General features: G+C 38.1%; 1 protein-coding gene across 2 annotated transcripts in view; it reads right to left on the reverse strand.

The window, feature by feature from the left end:
* Positions 1-22,815, reverse strand: part of Elp3 (elongator acetyltransferase complex subunit 3) — an 82,212-nt gene that overhangs the window by 39,001 nt on the left and 20,396 nt on the right. For both annotated transcript variants that reach the window (XM_076852269.1, XM_076852270.1), the window contains 3 exons: positions 13,597-13,758; positions 11,396-11,522; positions 2,339-2,532 (listed from right to left, as the gene is read on the reverse strand). In XM_076852269.1, the coding sequence (XP_076708384.1) occupies positions 2,339-2,532; positions 11,396-11,522; positions 13,597-13,758 (483 nt within the window). The remainder of the gene's footprint in view (positions 1-2,338; positions 2,533-11,395; positions 11,523-13,596; positions 13,759-22,815) is intronic.

Genomic DNA, 22,815 nt, shown 5'->3' on the forward strand with positions numbered 1-22,815 from the left:
GAAATTTTTAAAAATGTAGCACTAAGTAAAACTATAAAAGGAACACCAGATCACAGTGTGAGAACTAGAAAAGGAAGATAGAGCCTCGCCTTGTTTGACCTTGGCCGAGAACATGTTTGGGGGTGACTCAATTTTTTCACTGCTCTTCATGTTTGAGAATAATTTTTGGCCAAAGAACTGCAAGTGTTGATTCTGAGTCACAGATTTTATCATCAAGTAGGCAAATATGGAATCTGCTTATACTTAAGATTGACTGTTGATATTATGTTCTTGACTCACACTTAGAAATCATTGATCTCATTAGGTACATCACTATGGACTCGTGAATTCCTATTTTATTTAGTTGGTTGTAATCTGTTAATATCAATGCTTATTTTGCTGTTCAAATTTGGCCAACAGGAACCCTCAAGCTGGCTTCCTCATCACTCTTTGAACACTTCTTTACTTCCTGACATAAAAGGTTCTAGGTTCATCTTGTACTTTCCTTGCCCAAGGGCTACAATCAGCCATTTCTCCAAGGAGCTCTAGCTCCTTTTAGCAGAGCAGGATATTTAGAAACCAAGATCTGGAAACTGGCATGCTCACTGCTGTAAACCCACCTTGGACACACACTGTATTTATTGTTATTTGTTACATTTGTATCTACTTATATGTTGAGAACCATGAGTCACACCTGTACCTTCTTTCCAAAATCACAACGTTCACTTGAATTTTCTTCTTTTTCACATGTGTAACTGCTTTCTCAGATAAAAAATTGAACATCTATCTAGGCTGGGTATGGTAGTGCACTCCTATAATCCCAGCAGCTTGGGAGGCCGAGGCAGGAGGATTGTGAGTTCAAAGCCAGCTTCAGCAGTTTAGCGAGGTGCTAAGCAATTCAGTGAGACCCTGTCTCTAAATAAAATACAATATAGGGCTGGGGATATGGCTAGGTGGTGCCCCTCGAGTTCAATCCCTGGTATCCGCCCCTACCCCCCTCAAAAAATTGAGCACCTATCTTCCTTAATATATCTACTCATTTGATCAACTCCCCTAAGTAACCAATCTTTTGTTGCTATCCCCTCTTCTTTGTACTGCTCTCCCCACCAGAGACATCCTCCATACCCTGCTCCACTATGACATTGTACCGACTGGCTCTCTGGGGAGTGAAAGCCCCGTGCACCATACACACTCCATTAGCTTGATCCATGCCACTGCCTGCTCCGCTTGAGGCACCACACTCCCCCAAAAATCCTCCCAACATGTGGACGCCTATGTTGCTTGGGCCCATCTAATGTCTTTCTTACTGAATTTTTCCAGAAGGGTTAAAAAGAAAGGAAAAGACAATATAGGTGATCTTAATAGCCAACTTTTCTATGTACTATCTCCTGAATATTTTCCTGCTATATTTCTAAAAATAAGAGATAATACAGGCAATTTAGAACCTAGAATTAGTCTACTGATTTACAAATTTTGAGAAATCAATACGCCGTACCAAAAGTACAGTGTAAATATCCTTTGACCCATTAAGAGAATCCATTATTTTATTTGTACTCTTAATAATTTTCCTTAAGTAGCTGATACTTTTCTTTCCTTAAGTAGCCTGTTCTTAGCATTCACAGTTCCACGTTACCCATGACATGATTTGGTGCTCAGGGGCTGGCTGTGTTCCCACTTACCTGTCACCTTTGGCCTTAAACGTATCATAGGGGAACATGGGCAGTTTTTGGCAGGGTGGGGGGAATGTATCATAATGACTAAAAAAGTTCAGGAATAACTTTGTTAGGATAGGAGATACACAGGCAACTTTATAGTGTTAAAACTTTTTTCAATGTTATAATCCTAGTTTTAAGCAATTATTAAAGGTATACAACTGTAAATGGTTTTCTTTTTCTCTCCTCGGAAGAAACGAATCATCTTACTTTCTTCCTGCCATCAAGAATTGCCATCTGTTCTCCACGTACACATGAACTATTTATACAGAACGACACAGCTTCCTTTTCTTGAGGCTCCAGACATGGCTACGCTCCTTCTCGCATTCCCGTTACATCATCCACACTAAAGCAGTCCTGCCAGAGGAAACCTGCACGCGACCATAAGCTCCTTAGACACAAATATCATGCCTACTGGCCTTCATGACACCATCTCCGGGCTCATGAATAAATGGATGGATGAATAAATAGGTACCAACAGTGTGGCTGGGCATGTTGTGCTTTGGCTTCCCTCCCTCTCTACTTACACAGAGCATTCCAGATATTTCAATTAAAAAAAATCACCCTCAATATGAAATCAGACTATTTCTGTTAGAAATTATTAAGATAGTCACCAATTATTTTGGGAATAAAAGACAACACCCTACCTCTGCACTCGGTACACTCGAGTCCATGGAGGCACAAGGGCTAGGATTCGAGCCACCAGTTCAATCAGGTCACTAGGAGAATAACTCTTGTATCTTCCCGATTTCCAAAGCTCATATAGCCCAGTTCCACGAATGACCAGGGTAGGGTACAGCTTCAAACCATCAGGACGAAAAGCAGGGTTTTCAAAAAACTCCTGTGAATACAGAACACAAACTGATTCTTCCATTTCTTATACAAGCATCAACCAGGGTGAAGTCTCAATTCTGGGCCAGCTTCTCGCACACTCCAGCAGGCCCCGAGGCTGCTCTTCATTTCTGTACATGGACAGGACAAGAACTCATTGTTCCCTCAGCCCCCCTGGAGCAGAACACATGTGTGCTAGACCAGGGGTCTACTCATCCATCCACATCTATGGCTACCATCTGATCTCAGGCCCTTTACCTTTGCAAAGGCAATTCCCTCTGACTGCAAAGTTCACTGTTTTTTTCATCCAGCTAACTTCATGTCTCAGCCTGACGGCTACTCATCAGAGGTCCTCCTGACCTTCAAACACCAGCTGCCCCACTTAAAAAAATAATAATAATGAACTCTGTTTGTATTACGTCTTTTGTAACAGCATCATCCTGACAATTTATTTCATGTCTTTTACTTCCAGACTATAGCCTTCTTTAACAATGCAATATATTTAATTATTTAAACTTTAAAAAAGTTTTCACAAAAACAAAGGATACAACAAAAAAGGAAAAAAGGGAAGAAACAAAATTTGTGACAAAGGCCATCTGGCTTATAAAAACCTACCATGTTTGTTACACAGCCCTTTATAGAAAAGTTGGCTGATCTCTAGATTACCTATTTCATCCTGTTTTTCAGGCCAATTAGCATCATCCTTAATTTGGGCTGCACACTGTCCATTTGTTTTCTGGACGCTGAGTAATACATCTAATTCATCTGCTTTTGACACATGGTCATATTTTGTACTACAACGTTCCCACTGGCTGCCTTATTTCTTTACTTGGATGCAGCAAGAAACATGAGGCACTCTCCTTGACATGACTTTGCTCTAATTTTGATTTTGCATGTTTCTAAAAAATCTTTTGTAACATTATTCTTGCAAAACATTCCATTGTTTAATTTGCTTTACAAAGAAATGCAAGTAGAGTTTTTGATCTTTCTCATTGATTTGGCACTCTAATATGCTCTATTCTTTATGCACCACATGGTCTTATAGATATTCTTCTGTAATTTTCTCTATAACATATATTTTAAAGATTCATTAGGTGTTTAATATATATTCTAGTCACCCAAAAACAGCACATAGAAAGCAATCTCCACCTAGAATCCACCTTTGAACATCAGGCTTCAGAAAACTACTTCAGGTTCCTGGAGACATGTAAACTGATAACACTCCTTTTGTAAAAATGAAGACAGATTCAATTGATTCTGGGATTTTGGTTAAACATAGAAAATGTTAAACATAAAAAATGTGTTTCTCTCCCTCCAAAACCACAATAAAATAACACCAAAGATCTTAAAGACGTATAAAGTTACAAGAATAAAGAGAGCAAAGGAGATAAGAGTGGGGAAAAGTGATGGCAGCATATTTGTTGAAAATGGAATAAGAATGGAAAACTCTAAACGGCTTTGCAAGTGAAGAAAAATACTAAGGAGATACTAGTGAAAGGCTACTCAGTCACATGAGAGTCCCAGAAAGGCTTAAAGATCAGAAGTACCAGGAACTGAGCAGGATGAAAGGAAGACATGGAAATAGAAAAGGGGCACCGGATCAGAGTCTGCAAAGAGGGATTTATCCCTTACTCCTGTACAGGCAGAAGAGAAAGTTCATTCCCTGGAGAGTTAGAGAGCCTCTGTACTCCAACATTCCAGGCCCAAAGAAAGGCCTGGGTGAGTGCCAAGGCTGACAATGGGAGGGAAGCCAACATATTTACTGGTGAAGCCTCTTCCCTGCTCTGTGGATGTCAGCAGCCAATTTCCTGTGACTTACCCATGCCACCCACCAGTCAAGTAAGAACTGGAGAGTTCATCTCTGCATTTATCAAATGGTCCTACATAAGGGTTCAAGATATACATTAGGAATCTTCTAAAGAAGAGTTTATTACATGAACATTTTTCAGTGAAGCATACCAGTGGCCAGCCACTCACAGCTTGCAATCTGTTTTTCAGCCTTTCATTCTTAAAGCATGAACATTTGACTAAGGATCACCAGAAAGTTGGGGAAAGCCCAGGACATGATGGAACACCAAAAGAAAAAGAAAAAAAAATGGAAATAGAGGCATTACATAAAGAAAAAAAAAAAAAAAACCAACTATAATTCCTTCAGTGAGATAAAAAAATCCATTACCTCTATAAATAAGAACAGGATGCTATTAAAAAAAAATCAAACCACCAAGATATAAGAGATTAAAACTACAAAAAAAAAAAAAAAGCATTTAGTACAAAGGTTGAAAGGTGAAGTTGAGAAAATAGTAGAAAAGCAGAATAAGAAAAAAAAAATAGATGCAAAAGAGAAAACATAAGAATATTAGATGATCAATCTGGTAAATACAATGTTTGCTTAACAGACATTTTAGAAAGAGAACAGAGACAATGAAAGGAGGGACATTATCCAGGAAAGTTTTACAGGAAAGTTTCCCTAATGGCAGGGTCTTTCAATGTCTAGTACAACTGGGGAAAGAAATCTAGGGTATATACATTTTAAGATTAAAGACTAAGGAATATAGGGGTTGGGGCTGGGGCTCAGCAGTAGAGCACTCGCCTAGCATGTGCGAGGTGCTGGGTTCGATCCTCAGCACCATATATAAAGGCATTAAAAAAATCACATCGATCTTAAAAAAAATGACTAAGAAATATAGGACTAGGAATCAAAATATTGGGTTCCATAAGAGTAATATTAATAACCAAAAAACACTAGTGTAATTCCCTAGAAAAATCTGAGGGAAAACAATTGTCTTCCTTGAATTCTGTGTAAAGTAGACCGACATTTTCAACATGCAAAAGATTTATTTCCCATGGTGATTTTTTTTTTTTTAAAGGAAAAATTTCTGCTGGAAAATGTGCTGCAGAAAAATGAGGGAGAAAACAAAGAAGATAATCTGAGGTCTCAAAAATAAAGGATCTAAGCCAAGAAAGCAGAGAAGCCCGAAGAACACACTTGTGTATGAGAAAGAGCTTTCTAGTCCATTTTGGAGCTGGAAGATAGGACCCGTGAGAGGTAAGTCTCTAGGAGCTAAGAACTTACTAACACTAAAAAGGAACTAAGAATATCTGTGTGACAAGATAATCCACTAAGGGGGCTTTAACATTGCATGGATACATTTGAAAGTTACAGGTACACAGAATACTGCACAAGTTAAAAAGAACAAGTAATGGGATGGGGCTGGGGCTCAGAGGTAGAATGCTCGCCTAGCATGTGTGAGGCACTGGGTTCGATCCTCAGCACCATATAAAAATAAAATAAAGGTGTCCACATACAACTAAAAAAAATGTTTAAAAAAAAGAACAAGTAAGGCAACTGGTAATCCTAGAAATAAATTAGGTCACTCATGAAATCTTCCTGTCACTTTTGGCTAAGTATATACAATTACATAATAAGTAGGTATAGTACATTACTTGTATGTGAACAATAATGTATATAGAAATTAAAATGTAAACACTGACTAGTAATATAACTTTAAAAAGTGATATAAAAATATTGGGAGAACAGGAAGAAAGGATAAACGTATTACATTTTCAACTATCATAACAGCAAGACAAGTGATCTACCTAAAATTGAAAAATCAAGAAACAGCAATCTAAGTACAGGATTAAGAAATGTAGAGGTAAGTATGAGGAAAAGAAAAACAAAACCCACATATGAAACTTGAGAACAGCAGAGGACTCCTACTCTTTGATATACTCTTTTTAGTATTATTGGATTTTCAAATATTATTTATCAAAGCTTTTATTACATAATATATAATAAAGATAAACATGAATTTAACAGTGATGAGTCTGGTGGCCATGTGAATGACACATAGGAAGGGAACATGGCTGGCAGCAGGGTGACTAGTTAGGAAGAGCAGGGGACCTAAGGAGAGCCTGAACCCAAGCTGTCACAATGGGGGTGAAAAGGAGGGTAACTATGAAAGGGGGCAATGCACAGGAGGGGAATGAAAGCAGCTGCTGGTATGATGTGCCAGGCATTTCCTGTGTGCTCAGTTAATCTTCCTAAGAGGTGAGACTGTAATTAGCCTCAGCGTAGGGAGGTGAGGCAGCAGGAGCTGGGGCATTGTAAGAAACAGGCTATACTCAGTTAAGGAGAAAGGGTCCTACTTTTCACTACATTTAGACTTTCATAGTTTATTTTGATACAAATAAAAAATAACTGAAAAAAAAAGAGGGAGTTTTGAAGTAGATCTATGACCTTACCGCTGAGGATTTCCTATGGATCATTCAGGCCACATGCAGTCATTCACAGTAAATCAGACTGCCTTACCTGAGAGGCAAACTCAGGCAGGCAGGGCAAGAGTGCTGGGCTAAGAGCCTGGGCTCCACCTGAGACTGAACTCTGACCCTGTAGTTCCTTAACCTCCTAAGGCCCAGCTTCCTCCTCTGCTGAGGCTACTCCAGGTGGTTTTTTCTGCTATAAAATCTGTAGTAACTCTACTCCAAGATACCACTTTCAGTGATAAGCTTTTACATTAAAAAACAAACAGCAACAAACACTATAGCACCCCAGCTAAACTCTGACTTCACTGCTTTGGCTTTTTGGGGAAAAACAGCTCAGTGAAGATGAAAGAACTGTTGAGTATCACAAGAGCAAGAAAAATGTTAACTAAGACTAAAAGATTTCTAATTATTAAAAGATTGCTGGAGATAAATTTTTCCTCAAAAGAAGGAAACACTGTTTGAACATTTTCAGCAACCCTTAGCTTGGTCATGCAGGAGTACTCTGATTTTAAAAAAATAAAATACCAAAACAGCTAAAAGTTATTTTGAGTAACAAATAGGCCCTAACTGAGGATAAATGGGAAGGATGAAGATAATGCATATCAGACAAATTCCTTGATATTAAACATTCGCCATCAAAAAAGAGAGACTTTCAGCTTTATAAGAAAAATAAATCTGATCAAGTCATCTTACTATAGTGACACATGCATACCCATGTTTATGGCAGCACAATTCATAGTAGCTAAACTATGGAACTAGCCTTGGTGTCCATCAATGGATGAATGCATAAAGAAAATGTGGTATATATATATATATATATATATATATATATATATATATATATATATATACACACACACACACACACACACAATGGAGTTTTATTCAGCCATAAAGAAGAATGAAATTATGCCATTTGTTGGAAAATGGATGGAACTAGAGACCATAATGTTAAGTGAAATAAGTCAAAACTCAGAAGGCCAGGGTTGTATGATTTTGTTTACATGGGGAAGCTAGAGAGGAAAAGGAAAAGAAAGGTGGGAGTGGATTTCATGAAAATCAAAGAGAGATCAGTAAAGGAAAGGGACCAGAGATGAGGGGTGGAAAGGGAGGGGGGAAGTGCTGAGGAGTGATACTGGCCATATCATATTATTATATTGTGTGCATGTGTGGATATGTAACAACAAATCCCATCCTATGTACAACCATAATGTACCAATAAAAATAAGGGAAAAAATCTGAGTTACTGGAAAATATAAGCAGCTGTTATTATAATATATAGCTATAATCACTGTACTTATCATTATCTAAGAATGTGAAAAAAATAATTTCTGGGGTTCTACTACACAGTAGGGAGACCAAAGATAATGACAGTATATTATATAGTCCACAAAAGCTAGAAGAAAGGATTTTGAATATTTTTACCACAAAGAAATGATAAATATTTGAGGAGACACATAATATTTACTCTGACTTGGACATAATACAATATATACTTATACTGAAACATGACATGTTATCTTAGAAATAAATGCGATTTTTAGGTGTCAATTTTTTTTAAATGTGAATTTACAAGAAACTGATGCAAATGAATATGATTATACTCTTAGTGATGCAGAACTGACCTACACAATAAAGTATGAGACATAAGCCACTTCTTAACTAACACATGCAGCTTAACTACATCTTAGTGGGCTGGGCAGCGGTTTGATGGACCCATACCAGGCCAAGTGATTCATCCTCTGCAGAGATAAAATGTTGCAGACTTGTGCAATTACACAAGCAGACGCTTGACTTAGCAACCCTTCCTGTGGAACAAAACACATTAAAGGAAATACATCTGTGGTTGTTAATAAGGAATTCCGGGCAAATGTGACAAAGCAGGGGGAAACACATTTTTTTTTAAATGCAAAAATCAGGGGCTGGGGTTGTGGCTCAGTGGCAGAGTGCTTGCCTAGCATATGTGAGGCCCTGGGTTCAATCCTCAGCACCATATAAAATAAATAAAACAAAGGTATTGTGTCCTTGTACAACTTAAAAATTTTTTTTTAAAAATGCCAAAATCAGTGCCTATTAGGTCAGGATAAGTTGTGAATTTCAAATAGGCCAAACAAGATTTTCTAAGCAAAAAACCCACAGTTTTGAAACTTTTCATGTAGACTTTCTATTGGGTTTTCACAGAAAAATATTAAAATCATAAGTGCACATCTTGACAATTTTTACAAAGCTTATAATTAGCACCTAGTCACTCAATTCAAGAAAAAGAACATTATCAGAATCTCACAACTCCACCTTATACCTATTTCCAGTTACCAAACAGGAAACAGTTACCAAACTTCACCCAAAGTTTCTGAGTTCACACGAATGGCTTTGTGTGCTAGGTAGTCTTCTGAATTTGACTTCCCGTGCTCAATCTTATGTTGAATAGAATTGGCCATGTTGTTGCATGAAGTTGTAATTAGTTCATTCTTATTTCCTCACATGATTACATCAATATTTATGGACTGTACTGCTAATGAATATTCAAGTAATTTGATGATATTATACACACTTCTGTTGGATGTACCTGTGGGAGATTTGATGGGCCATGCAAGATACATTTAGTTTTAGCAGATTCTGAACAGTTTTCTATCACAACCAAGATGGGGGATTATTAACGGGGATATCTGTGAATTAATGCAATCTTGTAAACAGGCTTCAGCTGTAGTCTAATAACTTGACAAATAATAAAAATTAACTTTAAAAGGAAAGGAAGAATCAATAACTTTACATGCAACATAAAATGAACTCCACTTTCTGAACAGAGCAAAATAAAAGTATTTTTGTAGATGACATAACTTGATAAATATTGTCTTTTCTCTAAAAGGATATCCCTAAAACATACTTTCCTTGTTTGAAAATTCAAAGAAAAACAAAAGGCCCAACCAATCTCATTTTCCCAAACAAAATTAACATGGAACATGGAACATGAAACTATCAAACAAACAAACCAACAAACCTCAAAGTTACAGTTACATATTAAAATTCAAAGAACTGAAAGGTTAGAAGAAAATAAAAAGGCAGTCTAAGCTCAGAAGCTAGAAAAAAAAAGAAAGATCAGTTTGACAAATGAAGGAAAAGATAAGACCACAATAGGTTGGAGAAAATACATGCAACAAATATAAAAAAACGAGCCCATAATATCTTTACTGAAAAAAAAATCATGAAATTAAAATAAAAATATTCATATCCTGGGTTGAGGATGTAGTTCAGTGGTGGAGCACTTTCCCAACGTGCACAAGGCCCTGGGTTAAATCCCCAAAACCCATGGGGGGAAAAAAGCATTCATATCCTAATAGAATAATTGGTCAGAGGAGAAAACAATTCCAAAACATGAAAGACATATAATTAGTAAATACAATCCAAAAATACAATTTAAGAATGTAAGTTTAAGTGGCACTTTTATCCATTAAATTAACATATTTTAATAATTAACATATTTTAATTTAATGGACAAAAGTGCCACTTAAACTTTACAATCTTAAATTGTATTTTTGGATTGTATTTACTAATTACATGCCTTTCATGTTTATATATAGAAAATAAACACAAGAGGATTATTTGGGGAAAAAGGAAGTCCTACTGAAAATGATGCAAAACTGTTAGAAACCTCTGAAAAGCAACTGAGTAATACAGTGAGATTCTTAAAATGTTCGTACCTTCATTAGATAATTGTACTCCAATGAATTTATCATAAAGAAATAAACCTAGGGCTGGGGATGTGGCTCAAGCGGTAGCGCGCTCGCCTGGCATGCGTGCGGCCCGGGTTCGATCCTCAGCACCACATACAAACAAAGATGTTGTGTCCGCCGATAACTAAAAAATAAATATTAAAATTCTCTCTCTCTCCCCCTCTCTCACTCTCTCTTTAAAAAAGAAAAAAAAAAAAAAAAAAAGAAATAAACCTAGCCGGGCACAGTGGTGCACGCTTGTAATCCCAGCAGCTGGGGAGGCTGAGGCAGGAGGATCATGAGTTTAAAGCCAACCTCAGCCAAAGTGAGGCACTAAACAACTCAGTGAGACCCTATCTCTAAATAAAATACAAAACAGGGCTGGGGATGTGGCTCAGTGGTCAAGTGCCTCTGAGTTCAATACCTGAAACAAAAGAAATAAACCTAAATGCTATAAAAAGTTATAAAGTTGTTTATCTGCACGGTTATTCATAATATCGAAAACTGGTGATGTCCTAAATTTTGAGAGCTTTGGAAGTAGTGAAGCAAAGCATGACAGATTACATTTAATATGTAAACATCTTAACAGAAATCAGGATGCAACTGGATAAATTCTTCTTACAACGTTAAGTGAAAAAGCTATGAAAGAATTACCATCTCTACACAACTAAGCATAAGGGTGCCGGTGTCATTATGTGCATAAACAACCTCAGCCCTAAGAAAGCCTAAGCATTAAAAGATCCTGGGAAGAACATACAAAACAGAGTGTGTCTGGGCTCTGGGGACTTCTCTTTGCATTTCTATTGTTCTACGGTGAGGAGGTGCTGCCTCATTACACAAAGAGGGTATGAGGAGCATGCAGAGGCATCCTACATTGGCCTGGGAGGAGGGTACACTTACTGTAAACTGCTCAATGTCTCTTTCTAGTCCCACATTTGGCAGATCAGGCATCATATGAGCTACAACTTTGAATCCGGAATCTTTGGCCAGGTGGAACGACTCACATACTGCCTTCACAGTGTGGCCCCTGAGGGAAGAAAATTCATTACCTGTTACACAAATAAACGGACATCAAAGTTTACAGGGGAGCACAGGAAAACAATATATAAGCTCAAGAATCACATGGTTGAGGACACAGAATCTTATTATAAAGCCATTTTCTTTACATCCCTATCTCTGAAGGGGTCTAGAAATAAATCTTTTTACTTCTGAGATATTTCTCAAAAATTTCTTTATGCACCTATTCAAAGTTCTGGGAATAAATACTGGACTAACAAGAATTAACATATAATAAAGTTATCTGACTTAGTATCTCTATCAAAACAAGCTTACTAATGTAAATACCTATATTAAAACAAGAACAATGAGCTCAAAACCATGCAGAAGCTGCAGCTTGCTAAAGATCCCTTCCTTTAAGACTTGTGAAATTAATGGTAGAGAGAGGAAAAGTGAAACCTACAATACAAAATAGATTTAACTGATCTGTTTGGAGAGTCCTTAAAGAAAAAATAGAAGAGAGAATGGTCTAGGACAAGGTAGAATCATTTGGGGCCACGTGGGTGAATCCTCTTAGCATCTGAGTACCATACCCACAAAGGAAGTGTGCCTCAGTAACCATTAGGAGGCAACTGAAGATTGAAGCCTGTCAATCCCTTCTACCCCAGGACATTCCCACTCACCACACAAAGACCCTAGAAGCCTGGACTCCATTTCACACCCTCTGGATATTCCCATCTATTTCCATGGCTTCAATTTCTCATCTCCTTTTGCTAATGACTTCCAAAGTTCTATGACAAAGTTAGACCTCTCTTAAGACTTCTACACCCAAACCCAACACTTCAAAGTTACACTGTGCATTATGGCAGCCACTAGGTACATGTTGTTTTTCAAATTATTTAAATGGATTGAAAGGAAATATTGAAAGGAAAGTTCCTGAGTTGCATTATCCTACTGAAGAGTGCAGATATAGAACATTTTGATCCATGCAGTATGTTCTGCTGGCTAGCTCTGTTCTAAAGCAAAAACCTTCAACTGGTTGTTCAACAAAAACCTACGACTTAGCATATCCAAAATGAAACTCATCTTCTTTCTGTGCCTCTCTGACTTCCTATTCCCTCCTACTCTCATTTCCAATCAGTCACCAAACACTGCCCCTCACTTTTTTCCAGGACATCAGTATTTTCTGCTTAAATTACTCCAACAGCCTCCTAACCAGTCTGTCTCCCTTCAGCTTGCTTTTTGCTAATCTACCTCCCATACTGGAACTAAAGTGAGCTTTCTGAAATGCAGACCCGTTCCTATCTTAGCTCACAGCCTGCCTGCTGATTAGGGCCTGGCTCTGGAGGCCATCTCTCACGGCTCCTCCTAATTAGTCCTCTGCTTGCCATGCAGTTCCATCCTCAGGAATCTGATGGTATTTTCTTTCTGCCTAAAATAACCTTCCTCTACTACACAGAACTCCTCTCCTCCCTTTAAGTCCTAGTTTGGATATAATTTTCTTCAGAAAGTGTCCCTGACCTTGGAGAAACTCTCTTTGCCTCTCCAGAGACTTCTCTAGAGGGCAGCTCTTCAACAGTTTTTCTCTTCAGTTCAATGATGCATTTCTAGGGAAGAGAACTTCATTGGACTCTACCAACTCTTAATTCTTTCTTTTTTTTACACTTTCTAATTCATACCCATTGTCTCAAACTTTTTTCTACTTCCCTAACAAATGAAATCATTTTCACAAAAACCAATTTTTTTAAATGTTATCCAACTGCCTTCTTATCTAAACCCTTTTCTTTCTGCCAATTTTGCTGGCTTTCTCTCCTGCTACAGACCTACTGCTACTACTGACCTTGCATCCCATGTCCTGCTCCTCCACAGGAAAGGGCAGGGAGTGGTACCAGCATGTGTATAGGCTACTGGAAGAGGGTCCCCAGAGAAAGAATGAAAACAAAGGGAAGAGAGGATGGACTAAAGAGCGTGGACAGAAGGAAAGACTTGGAAAGGAGAAACCCAAACTTCTTTCTGAGCTAGCCAGAGAGAAGAGAGGACTGGTATGCATGCAGAGAGAACCAGTGGGAGAGGAAGGCTTGTGAAAGATCATTTGGCCACCTTACCTGTTGGTATCCCTGGCCACATCTTCATAGACACTCTGCACCCCAATCTCCAGCCTTGTGCAGCCATAGGTCAACATGTCACTTAGGTGCCGCTTCATGCAATAATCTGGTCTAGTCTCAATAGTAATTCCAATACACTTTGTGAGGCTTCTCTCAGAATATCTGTAGAGCAAATATAAAAACAACAAACCTGCTGCAGCTTTGGGTCATTTACTCCCACTCAGAGGACTGCCTTCTCTCGGTTCTATCAGTGTGAGACAATGGTTAAGAACATGGACTTGAGCCAGACTGCCTAGGTTCAAATCCTGGCCCTGCTATTCCTAACTACACAAATGGAATGCTATTAACCTCTCTGTGCTTTGGATCTTTATCTACAAAGTGCAGATAATAACGGAACTTGCACCTCACAGGATTGACATAAGTGACTAGCGCATTGTAATGTTATCTTCATTATCATTACTCTCCTCGTGCAGCATGCTGCAACAATCATCTCCTGGAAAACAGTGGTTTCAACTATGAAAACCTATTTTTCAATTCCTAGCAACCATTTTTCACATAAGTTAAAACCATCTGCGTTATTTATTTCCCATTCTGTATTTTAGAGTCATCTTAAAGAAACAAAAGGGAAAAGGGAGTTACGTGCAATGATCATAGCAATAATTTAGATTAAATGTCTTCTCTATACACAGAAATCTTTTTACCAAGTCTGTTTAATCTTAGCAATAACTTATAAAATTGGGAAACATTTTTAGTACTCATTAAAATTAGGCAACAGATTAGTATACCACTTTAGATTTAAGTTTTTTGAGTTAACAACTTTTGTGCTGGCACACAGAAGTCAGATCACTAGCTCAGTGCGTAGGTGAGGTGAGGGACAGGAGCTCACTTGGACAGAGGCCACCATCGGCCATACACTCATCAGTATGGAGTCTCCCACTAACTCTCTGTGGCATGCCCTGTCATCTCCATTCTACAGACAGACACTGAAGTTCAAAGGGAATAAATAGCTTGTCCAACCAAGGGTCTAGAGCTAATAAAATCCACACCAGGATCTGAAGCTGGGCCACCTCCTTTAAAAATCCTTGCCACATTGCTTAACACATTGCTCAGACAATGCAGCTGGGGATGCAGACCTTTCCTCCCCAACATCTCTGACCTCCTTCCTCTCAGTGCCCACTGTTACAACTTTCTCAATTCTTTGAAGAGGGTGAGAGAGACTTTCTTTTTTTAAAATTTTATTTATTCATTCATTTATTTATTTTTGCCTTTATTTCCTTCTTTCTAAAGAAGTTTGTAGCTCTTCGTGGAAAAAGTAAAAATCACAAAATTTCCCCAATTTTATAACTACTCAGGCTCATTTCTTCATCTTAATTGTTAGTAAAAACGAACTTATTTGAATATAAATAATAATTATTAAGACAGTTAAGAATCAGTGAATTGGAAGACTAACTCTAATTTAGACATTCAAACTCTTTGGCTTTTTATTTCTGTGTTACTCAGAGGCAACATGTCAAAAGGTAAACAATGAGTAGAGTTATTAAAAGATGAATTACTAGTCAAAAATGGGCTCACGTCTTATCAAATCTTGCCTAAGACAGGACACTCAGGCATTGACTTCTCTGAAACGAGAGAATGAGAAAGTTCCATGCCTCCCAAACAGGCAGGTACCACGACATCAGTAAGGAGAAGTACACAGTGCCACAGGATAAATGAAACACACCTTCCTCCAGAGCAATTACTGGGCTTGAGGGAAACTTTTTGAAAAAAATAAAAATAAATATGTACATATCATGGAGAAAGCAAACTACATGATGCTTGATGAAAACAGAAAGGGCAGAAAACTCTAAATGAGTATATTTTTAAAAGTAAATGAGAAATGTCATAAAATAGGCATTCTGAAATTATATCATAACCTCCCCTATTAACTGATATTTTTTAAAAAGCCTGCAGTATTTCTTATTTTCTTAAGTGATGCCCTTAAGTTAGCGAGCCAGGTGGCACAATACTAGTTTGTACCACTGGGATAAACTAGAGGGTAGGCAATTACACCAGCGGGAATTTGTCTAGAAGAAAGGGGAAACTTCCCAGCTAATCTTCCTGTTGCACAGGTCACCAAAGGCCCGGGAGAGGACACGTGGGGAAAGCTGCTGCAGGGATGATAAGGTCTCTTCACAAGTCAGAACACAGCAGCAAACCTCATTCTCAAATATTTAACACCATTTCAAAAATATCTTTACTCTGGGGAGGACATTATCTCCTGCAGGAAGCAGAAATGGAGGCAGAAACAAATAATTAAAGTTGCTAAAAGTCAAAATTTTAGGTTTCTTTTCAAAATTGTATTTTCACCTAAAATGCAACTAAGTAGAAATTCTTATCAAATCTGAACAACAAAAATAATGAAGGACATATTCTCCCAAAGAACACAGCTGAGGCCACGCCTCCCATAAGCTCACAGTATCTTTTTAAGAATATTTTAATGCTTTATATAGTCTAATAATTCATTAATTCTGCCAATTCCTCTATTTTCCCTAGGCCATAGACTTCTTAGGTTCTTGGGCATACAGGAAATGTATTAACTTCTAAGAGATGAAGCCAGGACTTTTCCTTCGTTAGTTATAATCTACAAACTTTTCAGTATCTATAGTCCCAAAGGACTTGTACTGGGGTGTTCTGATTCCAATTTCACTGTCTTTCTGTGGTACTACCTGGTCATTTTAATACACCTCCTATTGATGTGGGGTTATGCTGAATCCTATGCTATTTTTTTTGTATGCCACAGGAGTGATGGCGACTATAAGGATGCTTATGTTCTCTGGCAAGCATAACTTAAGTCAATAACTAATGGTAACAGAATTTTTGTATAATTAGAAGGTAGGAAGTAGGAGTGGAGAGAAATAGGACAATAACCTGGGAATTTAAAAGCAAACAAGACCTTGTTATCCAGTCTTCAAAACACAGATTAAATACACCTCTCCTATCATGCCGTCTTCCTAGAGCCCGGGTAAGAACTCTGTGCTTCCACTCCCAAAGCACCCTGTCATACTACAATAGCTTGCCTTGTTATTTATTTGTGGACACATCTTTCTCTCCACCTAGATAGGAAGCTCCTAATGGGCTCGAAGTCTAGAGAATGAATACCCAAATTAGGTGAAACTGGGGACAGAGGAGGTCTCTCCTCACTCCCACAGCAGCCTCTCTCAATCTTACCGGTTATCTTTCCTTTTATCCACCCTTAGAGAGGGACCCTCCCTAGGTCAGTGATACTGCAAACTAAAAATACACTACTTTTTAATCCCAGAAATGCTTGAAAAATCTAGCTGCAGGGATAAGACACAAAGAAAATTCTAAAAACCACTACAAAACAAAAAGCCAGAGTAGTGGAAATATAAATAGATACAGATGATTTCTTGGGAAGAGTGCTTCTATTTCTGGAAAGAGGCAAGCGGCCTGTAAAAGTAGCATCTATTATCACTTACTGTCTCCTGCACTAAAGGCCTCAAGCAGGGCACTGTTGGGAGACAGCACACTGCTTTTAAAATCCCTTTATCTTCTGGAAACCTCCTTTAGATTCTTTATAAGAAGGCTGTGGCATCAAAGAGAACCTCTCATTACTACCAATCTGCTGCAGTTCTTTCAAAACTTGGTCATTTCTGCTACTGGATGTGCCTTAGTCTAGGACTACCTGAAAGCTTAAGGAGCTCTAGGCCCAGGATCCCAAAAGGCCGACATGATGTTACCTACACAGACAACCCAAGCCCTCAAACTTAACTGCTCAAAGCAAACTGCGAAGTAAATAAATGGCACACAGAAGAAATATTTACCTTCGTTAGTCATAATCTACAAACTTTTCAGCATCTATAGTCCCAAAGTTAGTCAGTAGAATTTATAACTTCTGTGCAGAGCCAAAGTTGTCTGGATTGCAAAAAACACCTGTTTTTAATCCCTCAGTTGTAGCAAATTCCTTTTTTTGCTATGATTATATCTGGAAAATTCCTCAATAAACTATGGTGTTCCACCCAATGCTGGTTTGTGATATATGTGATTTAAGAACTGGGTATTTGATATGTTCAAGGAATTTAAGAATAACTCCCCACCCCTATTTTTTTGAGATATTGGTCAATTGGTCTTGCCCAACACAAGGTGAGGAAAAAGAGGAACAGAATCTTGGTTTTTAAATGAGTATTACCTATGAAAAACCAACCTGACGACACCGTAGCTTAGAATCTAAACTCATTATGCCTTACCCACGCTAGTCAACAAGGCTTATTATACAAAAACATCCCATGACATTTTTTATTCTCTTTCTACAGGACACACACACACACACACACACACACACACACACACCACTTTATAGTTCCAATCAACATGCTGATTAGAAAAGAAAAAACATCAGATGTTACATTCTTTATTATAACCACATTGAAATTTGAAGTTTATACACATAAAAGCATTACAGAAAACTTGTCATTGTTAGAAAGTAACTGCTAAATGAAAAACAACTTGTAAACACATCTTTTAGATAAAAATTCTCATTTCAACAGAAATGTCTGAATCACAGATGTCAGAGACAGAATAATATCAGAGACAATTTAGTTCCACCTCATTTTTATGGATAAAGAAATACAGAGCAAATAAGTGATTTATACCAGGTAATAATGATAAGTAATAACAGAAATAAGCATGGCCAGATGTAGTGATGGGCACCTATAATCCCAGCTACTTAGGAGTCTGAGGCAGGAGGATGGCTTGAGCCCAGGAGTTTTAGAGACCAGCCTGGGCAACAGAGTGAGACTCCATCTCAAGGGGGAAAAAAAAAAAAAACCCATCTAAAAACTTAAGTTTCCTAATTCTTTTTTTTTTTTTTAAATTTTTTTCTTTTTATAGTTGTATATGGACAGAACACCTTTATTTTGTTTATTTTTACATGGTGCTTAGGATGGAACTCAGTGCCTCACACATGCTAGGCAAGCGCTCTACCACTGAGCCACAACCCTGGCCCTCCTAATTCTTAATACAAAGCTCTTTCCATTGCATTCAATTAACATTGAATTAATTAAGACATAAGAGATCCTCTTAAGACATAAGAGATCCTCTCTCTTAAGAAGACAGACCCTATTGAAAGATATAGGAAAAAATACATTATATGGAATTAGACAATAATGGTATTCATTAAAACATTATTCTTCCCACTGAAAACCAAAGTAAGAGTAAAATTAAACTAGCAGATGTAAATTCAACCATCAATATAAACTGATTTATCAATAATTACATCAACTGTTAACAGACTAACCATTCCAATAAAAAGACAACATCAAAATTTTGGACAAAATCCCCCACAAGACCCAAGTACTACAGACTACAGTCTCTAAGAAACCCACTGTCAGTATAAAGGTACACATGTGTGGAAAGTAAATGAACGGAACAAGATAACACAGGGCAACAGAAAGCACACAAGACTACCATGGCTGAATTAATATAAAATAAAGAAAACTTCAAGTCTAGGGTTACAAAAGGACATTTCGAAATTATAGTGTTAATTTTTATCCATAAATTAGAAACTCATAACAGTAATGTGTATTTACCTAATAACAAGCCTTCAAAATACATGAAGTAAAAAACTAAAATAACTAAAAGGAGAAATAAGCAATTCTTGAATAAGGGTTGGAGATTTGGAAATCCCTCTTTCTTAGCAATTGATAAAACTAGACAAGAGTAAAAAAATAAGGCAAAATCCCAAAGACCAGGACTATCTGCTACCACCCAACATTCCCCAAAGGCCCAAGTGAGAGGCCTGCTCCCCAGCTTGGCCCTGTTTGAAGCATGGCCCAGTGGAAGGCCTTCAGGTCACGGAGGGCTGCGCTCCAAGAACACTGTGGGATCGAGGACACTTCTTCCTCTTTTTTTTTTTTTTTTTTAGTTATAGATGGACACAATACCTTTATTTTATTTTACGTGGTGCCAGGGATTGAACCCAGTGCCTCAGCATGCTAGGCAAGCGCTCTACCACTAAGCCATAACCCTGGCCCCTTTTTCCTATCTTTTATGTCCTGACCAGGAGGCAGCAGCTTTGCTTAGCCACACTGTGTGCCAGGATGTGTTTCTTTGCCACAGTCCCAAAAGCAATGGGGCCAACTGACCAAGGTCTAAAACCTCCAAAACTCTTGAGCAAGCCCAAATCAACCTTTTCTCTTTGTGAGTGGATTACCCCAGGTGTTTGTTATAGTGAAGGCAACATATCGTCTGAATAATACCATCAACAACCTTGACTGAACTGATCCTTACAGAACTTAACACCTAAACCGTTAAATGTACATTCTTTTCAAATACACATGCCATATTCACCTAGAGAGACAATATATACTGTGCTACAAGATAAATCTTGATAAATTTTAAGAATGGAAATACTGAGTAGGCTTCAATTCATGGATATACAATTCATGGATCAAATAAGAAATATTTAGAAATGAATAATAATTAAAACACAAAGTATCAAAATGCAGGTATTCAGGTAAAGCAGTGCTTAGAGGGAAAAATAGCATTGTAAATATTTATAAGAAGAGAAAAAAGGTTGAAAACAATGGCCAGGCTTCTATACCCAACTTGTCACTAGAAAAGGAAGAGCACTGAAAACCCAAAGATAGTGAATAAAAATAAAAACAGAAATAAATGGAGAAGAAATAAACAACATCCAAAGAACAACAATCAAGAAAAAAAGAGAAGGTAATTGAATCAACACCAGGGCTGAAAGAGGGGTGATCACTAAGTTCCTACAGAGAGTAAGAACATTCTGAGAGAATACTATAAACATAATCCCCAAGTCTGACAACTTAGATGAAATAAACAAATTCCTTGAAAAACTTACTAAAAAGGACAGGCAGGGATGAAACAAAATCTGAGTAGCCCAGTATCTATCTGTTAAAGGAATTAGTGAATCACCTAAATCTCCCATAAGGCGAATTACAGCCCAGACAGTTTCACTGGGGAATTCCAGCAAACACTTGTGGAAGAAATAACATTGGCCTCACATGAGCTCCTCTAGAAGACAGAGGAGGAAACAATTTCTTACTTGCTTTGTTGAGGCTGCACAACACTGATACCAAAACCTGACCAAATCTGTATCCTGGCTGGCCAGACAATGTTAAGGACCCTTGTTGCCATCTATGAAAACCGAGGTAGCGATGGAAGGAAGTAATCAACACATCAGTGAGCGGGAAGGAGTACGGGAGGTTCTGAGGCCTGGCTGAAGAGGGCCGGTGCAGGGCCAGTCCCAGCTCTTTCAAGCCTACGTGGGTTGTTTGTGCTTCCTTCATAGCTGTGCAAGTCTATGAATCTGTCTTTGGGGCCTGGAACCCAGTATTCCCTAGCACTCTAGCTTTTCTAAGACATATAAGGACACAGTTGGAGGATTTAAAGTCATCGATGGGGGAAAAAAAAAGTTAAGGAACGGAAATCAATTAAAAATTCCAACGGAGAATGTGTGACTCACCACTTCTTAATGGGTAACTACCCTTTTAAATTGCATCTTATGAAAACAGCCAAGGAGCATTAAAGATGGAATGTAAAACTGCTTCTGGGCAGAGCTGATTAAAAAGGAATAAAACTCTTCTAAAAGGCTGTTCTGAGTTATTTGGCAACATATGCATTCTGGTGAATGGGTGATTCAGAGCCCACTGATGGTCCTTTTCCAGAGCCATGATTTTTAGGGGATGGTGGTCACCAGTGAAGGATGCTCTCCAGAGACTACAGGGGAGTCTCAGAGTAGCTGACAGCCATGAGTGGTCAGCACTTTGTTGATGCAGTGACTCCTCCCTGTCTGCTGTGTCCTTGAACAGACCTCTGGCACTAAGCTTTCCAATTTCTCTATCCACAGGGATATTGTGCACTGCTTGGTACTAACTTGCACAAATGATAACCAGACTCACCTTGTTGGGGCTTTCCCTGCCCTGACTCCTCTTGCATTAAGAAGTAGACCTTTACTCAGGTTAGACACAGGAAAACAGGAACACCTGAGCTAATAATGAAGCTGGGCCCTGTTTTGAATGAAAACTCTTTAAAAACTGTTGATTTGCTAGGGGCAGTGATCACACCTGTAATCCCAGTGACTTGGGAGGCTGAAGCAGGAGGATCGTGAGTTCAAAGCCAGCCTCAGCAGCATAGTGAGACCCTGTCTCAATATAAAAAATTAGGAGAAGAGCTGGCTATGTGGCCTACTGGTTAAGTACCCCTGGGTTCAATCCCCAGTACCAAATAAAACAACAAAATTAAAAACAAACGAACAAACAAAAAAACTATTTACTCATCAGCCACAATATGTAATTTTAACCTAGTTTAAAATGAATCTTTAAAAACACCCTTTTAGGCTTGTGAAAGTCAGTGTTACACCAGTGTGGTTAATAAGCAAAAACAACTAACGTCAATTAGCAATAAGATGAACCTGAAATTTATTACCTACATCCTTGAGGAAAGGGGCTTTCCTGAACACCCTCTATGCAAGGCAGCAACAGCAAGGTTAAATCCAAAGAATCTTAACAAAACATAGTATTTCAAAGACAGTTTTTTTCTGGGCTGTTCCTTATTTCCCAATGATGCTAAGATTTGAAAATAATTTTCTTTCTCCTGTTCTCTAGTGCTAATCAGACTACTACTTCTACAAATAACACAATTGTTTCTCTAAGAATGAATAACAACCCTATTACAGCAAAAACCCTATTAAAACAAAGCAACAAAGAGTCCAAAAATTGGCTTTTCCACATTGTCTCAGTGTATGGAGACCAGAGCAAAATATGGAGTGTGGGCTGGCAGACTCAGTATGACATTATGAAGGGTTTTATGGCTCCTGGATTGTACTTTTATTATTTCATAAGAGCCATTCATGAGATCTGTCACAATGAGGGCTCAAATCATATACAAATTTTTATCTGAAAGTAAAGTGTGTGTTGCCCTCTTGAGGTAAACTCAAGAACAGAAATAACAATGCTGGCTTTGCCTCACTTGCCACTGAAAGAGGCTTTGTTCTCCAAGGGCTTTTTAGACAAACACACTGCCATCCAGAGTTAGCTAGCCATCACACAAAACCCCATTTTTACCCTAGTGACATATAACTTACACTCCGACACCACCTGAAACTAGAACATTTCTGCACATATAAAACTTCCCATAAATAAAGCAAAATTGTTAAAGGGTTTCAAATGATTAAAGTGTCAACTAGCTGCATCC

The sequence above is a fragment of the Callospermophilus lateralis genome, chromosome 4, assembly GCF_048772815.1.
Source record: "Callospermophilus lateralis isolate mCalLat2 chromosome 4, mCalLat2.hap1, whole genome shotgun sequence".
Lineage (NCBI taxonomy): Eukaryota > Metazoa > Chordata > Mammalia > Rodentia > Sciuridae > Callospermophilus > Callospermophilus lateralis.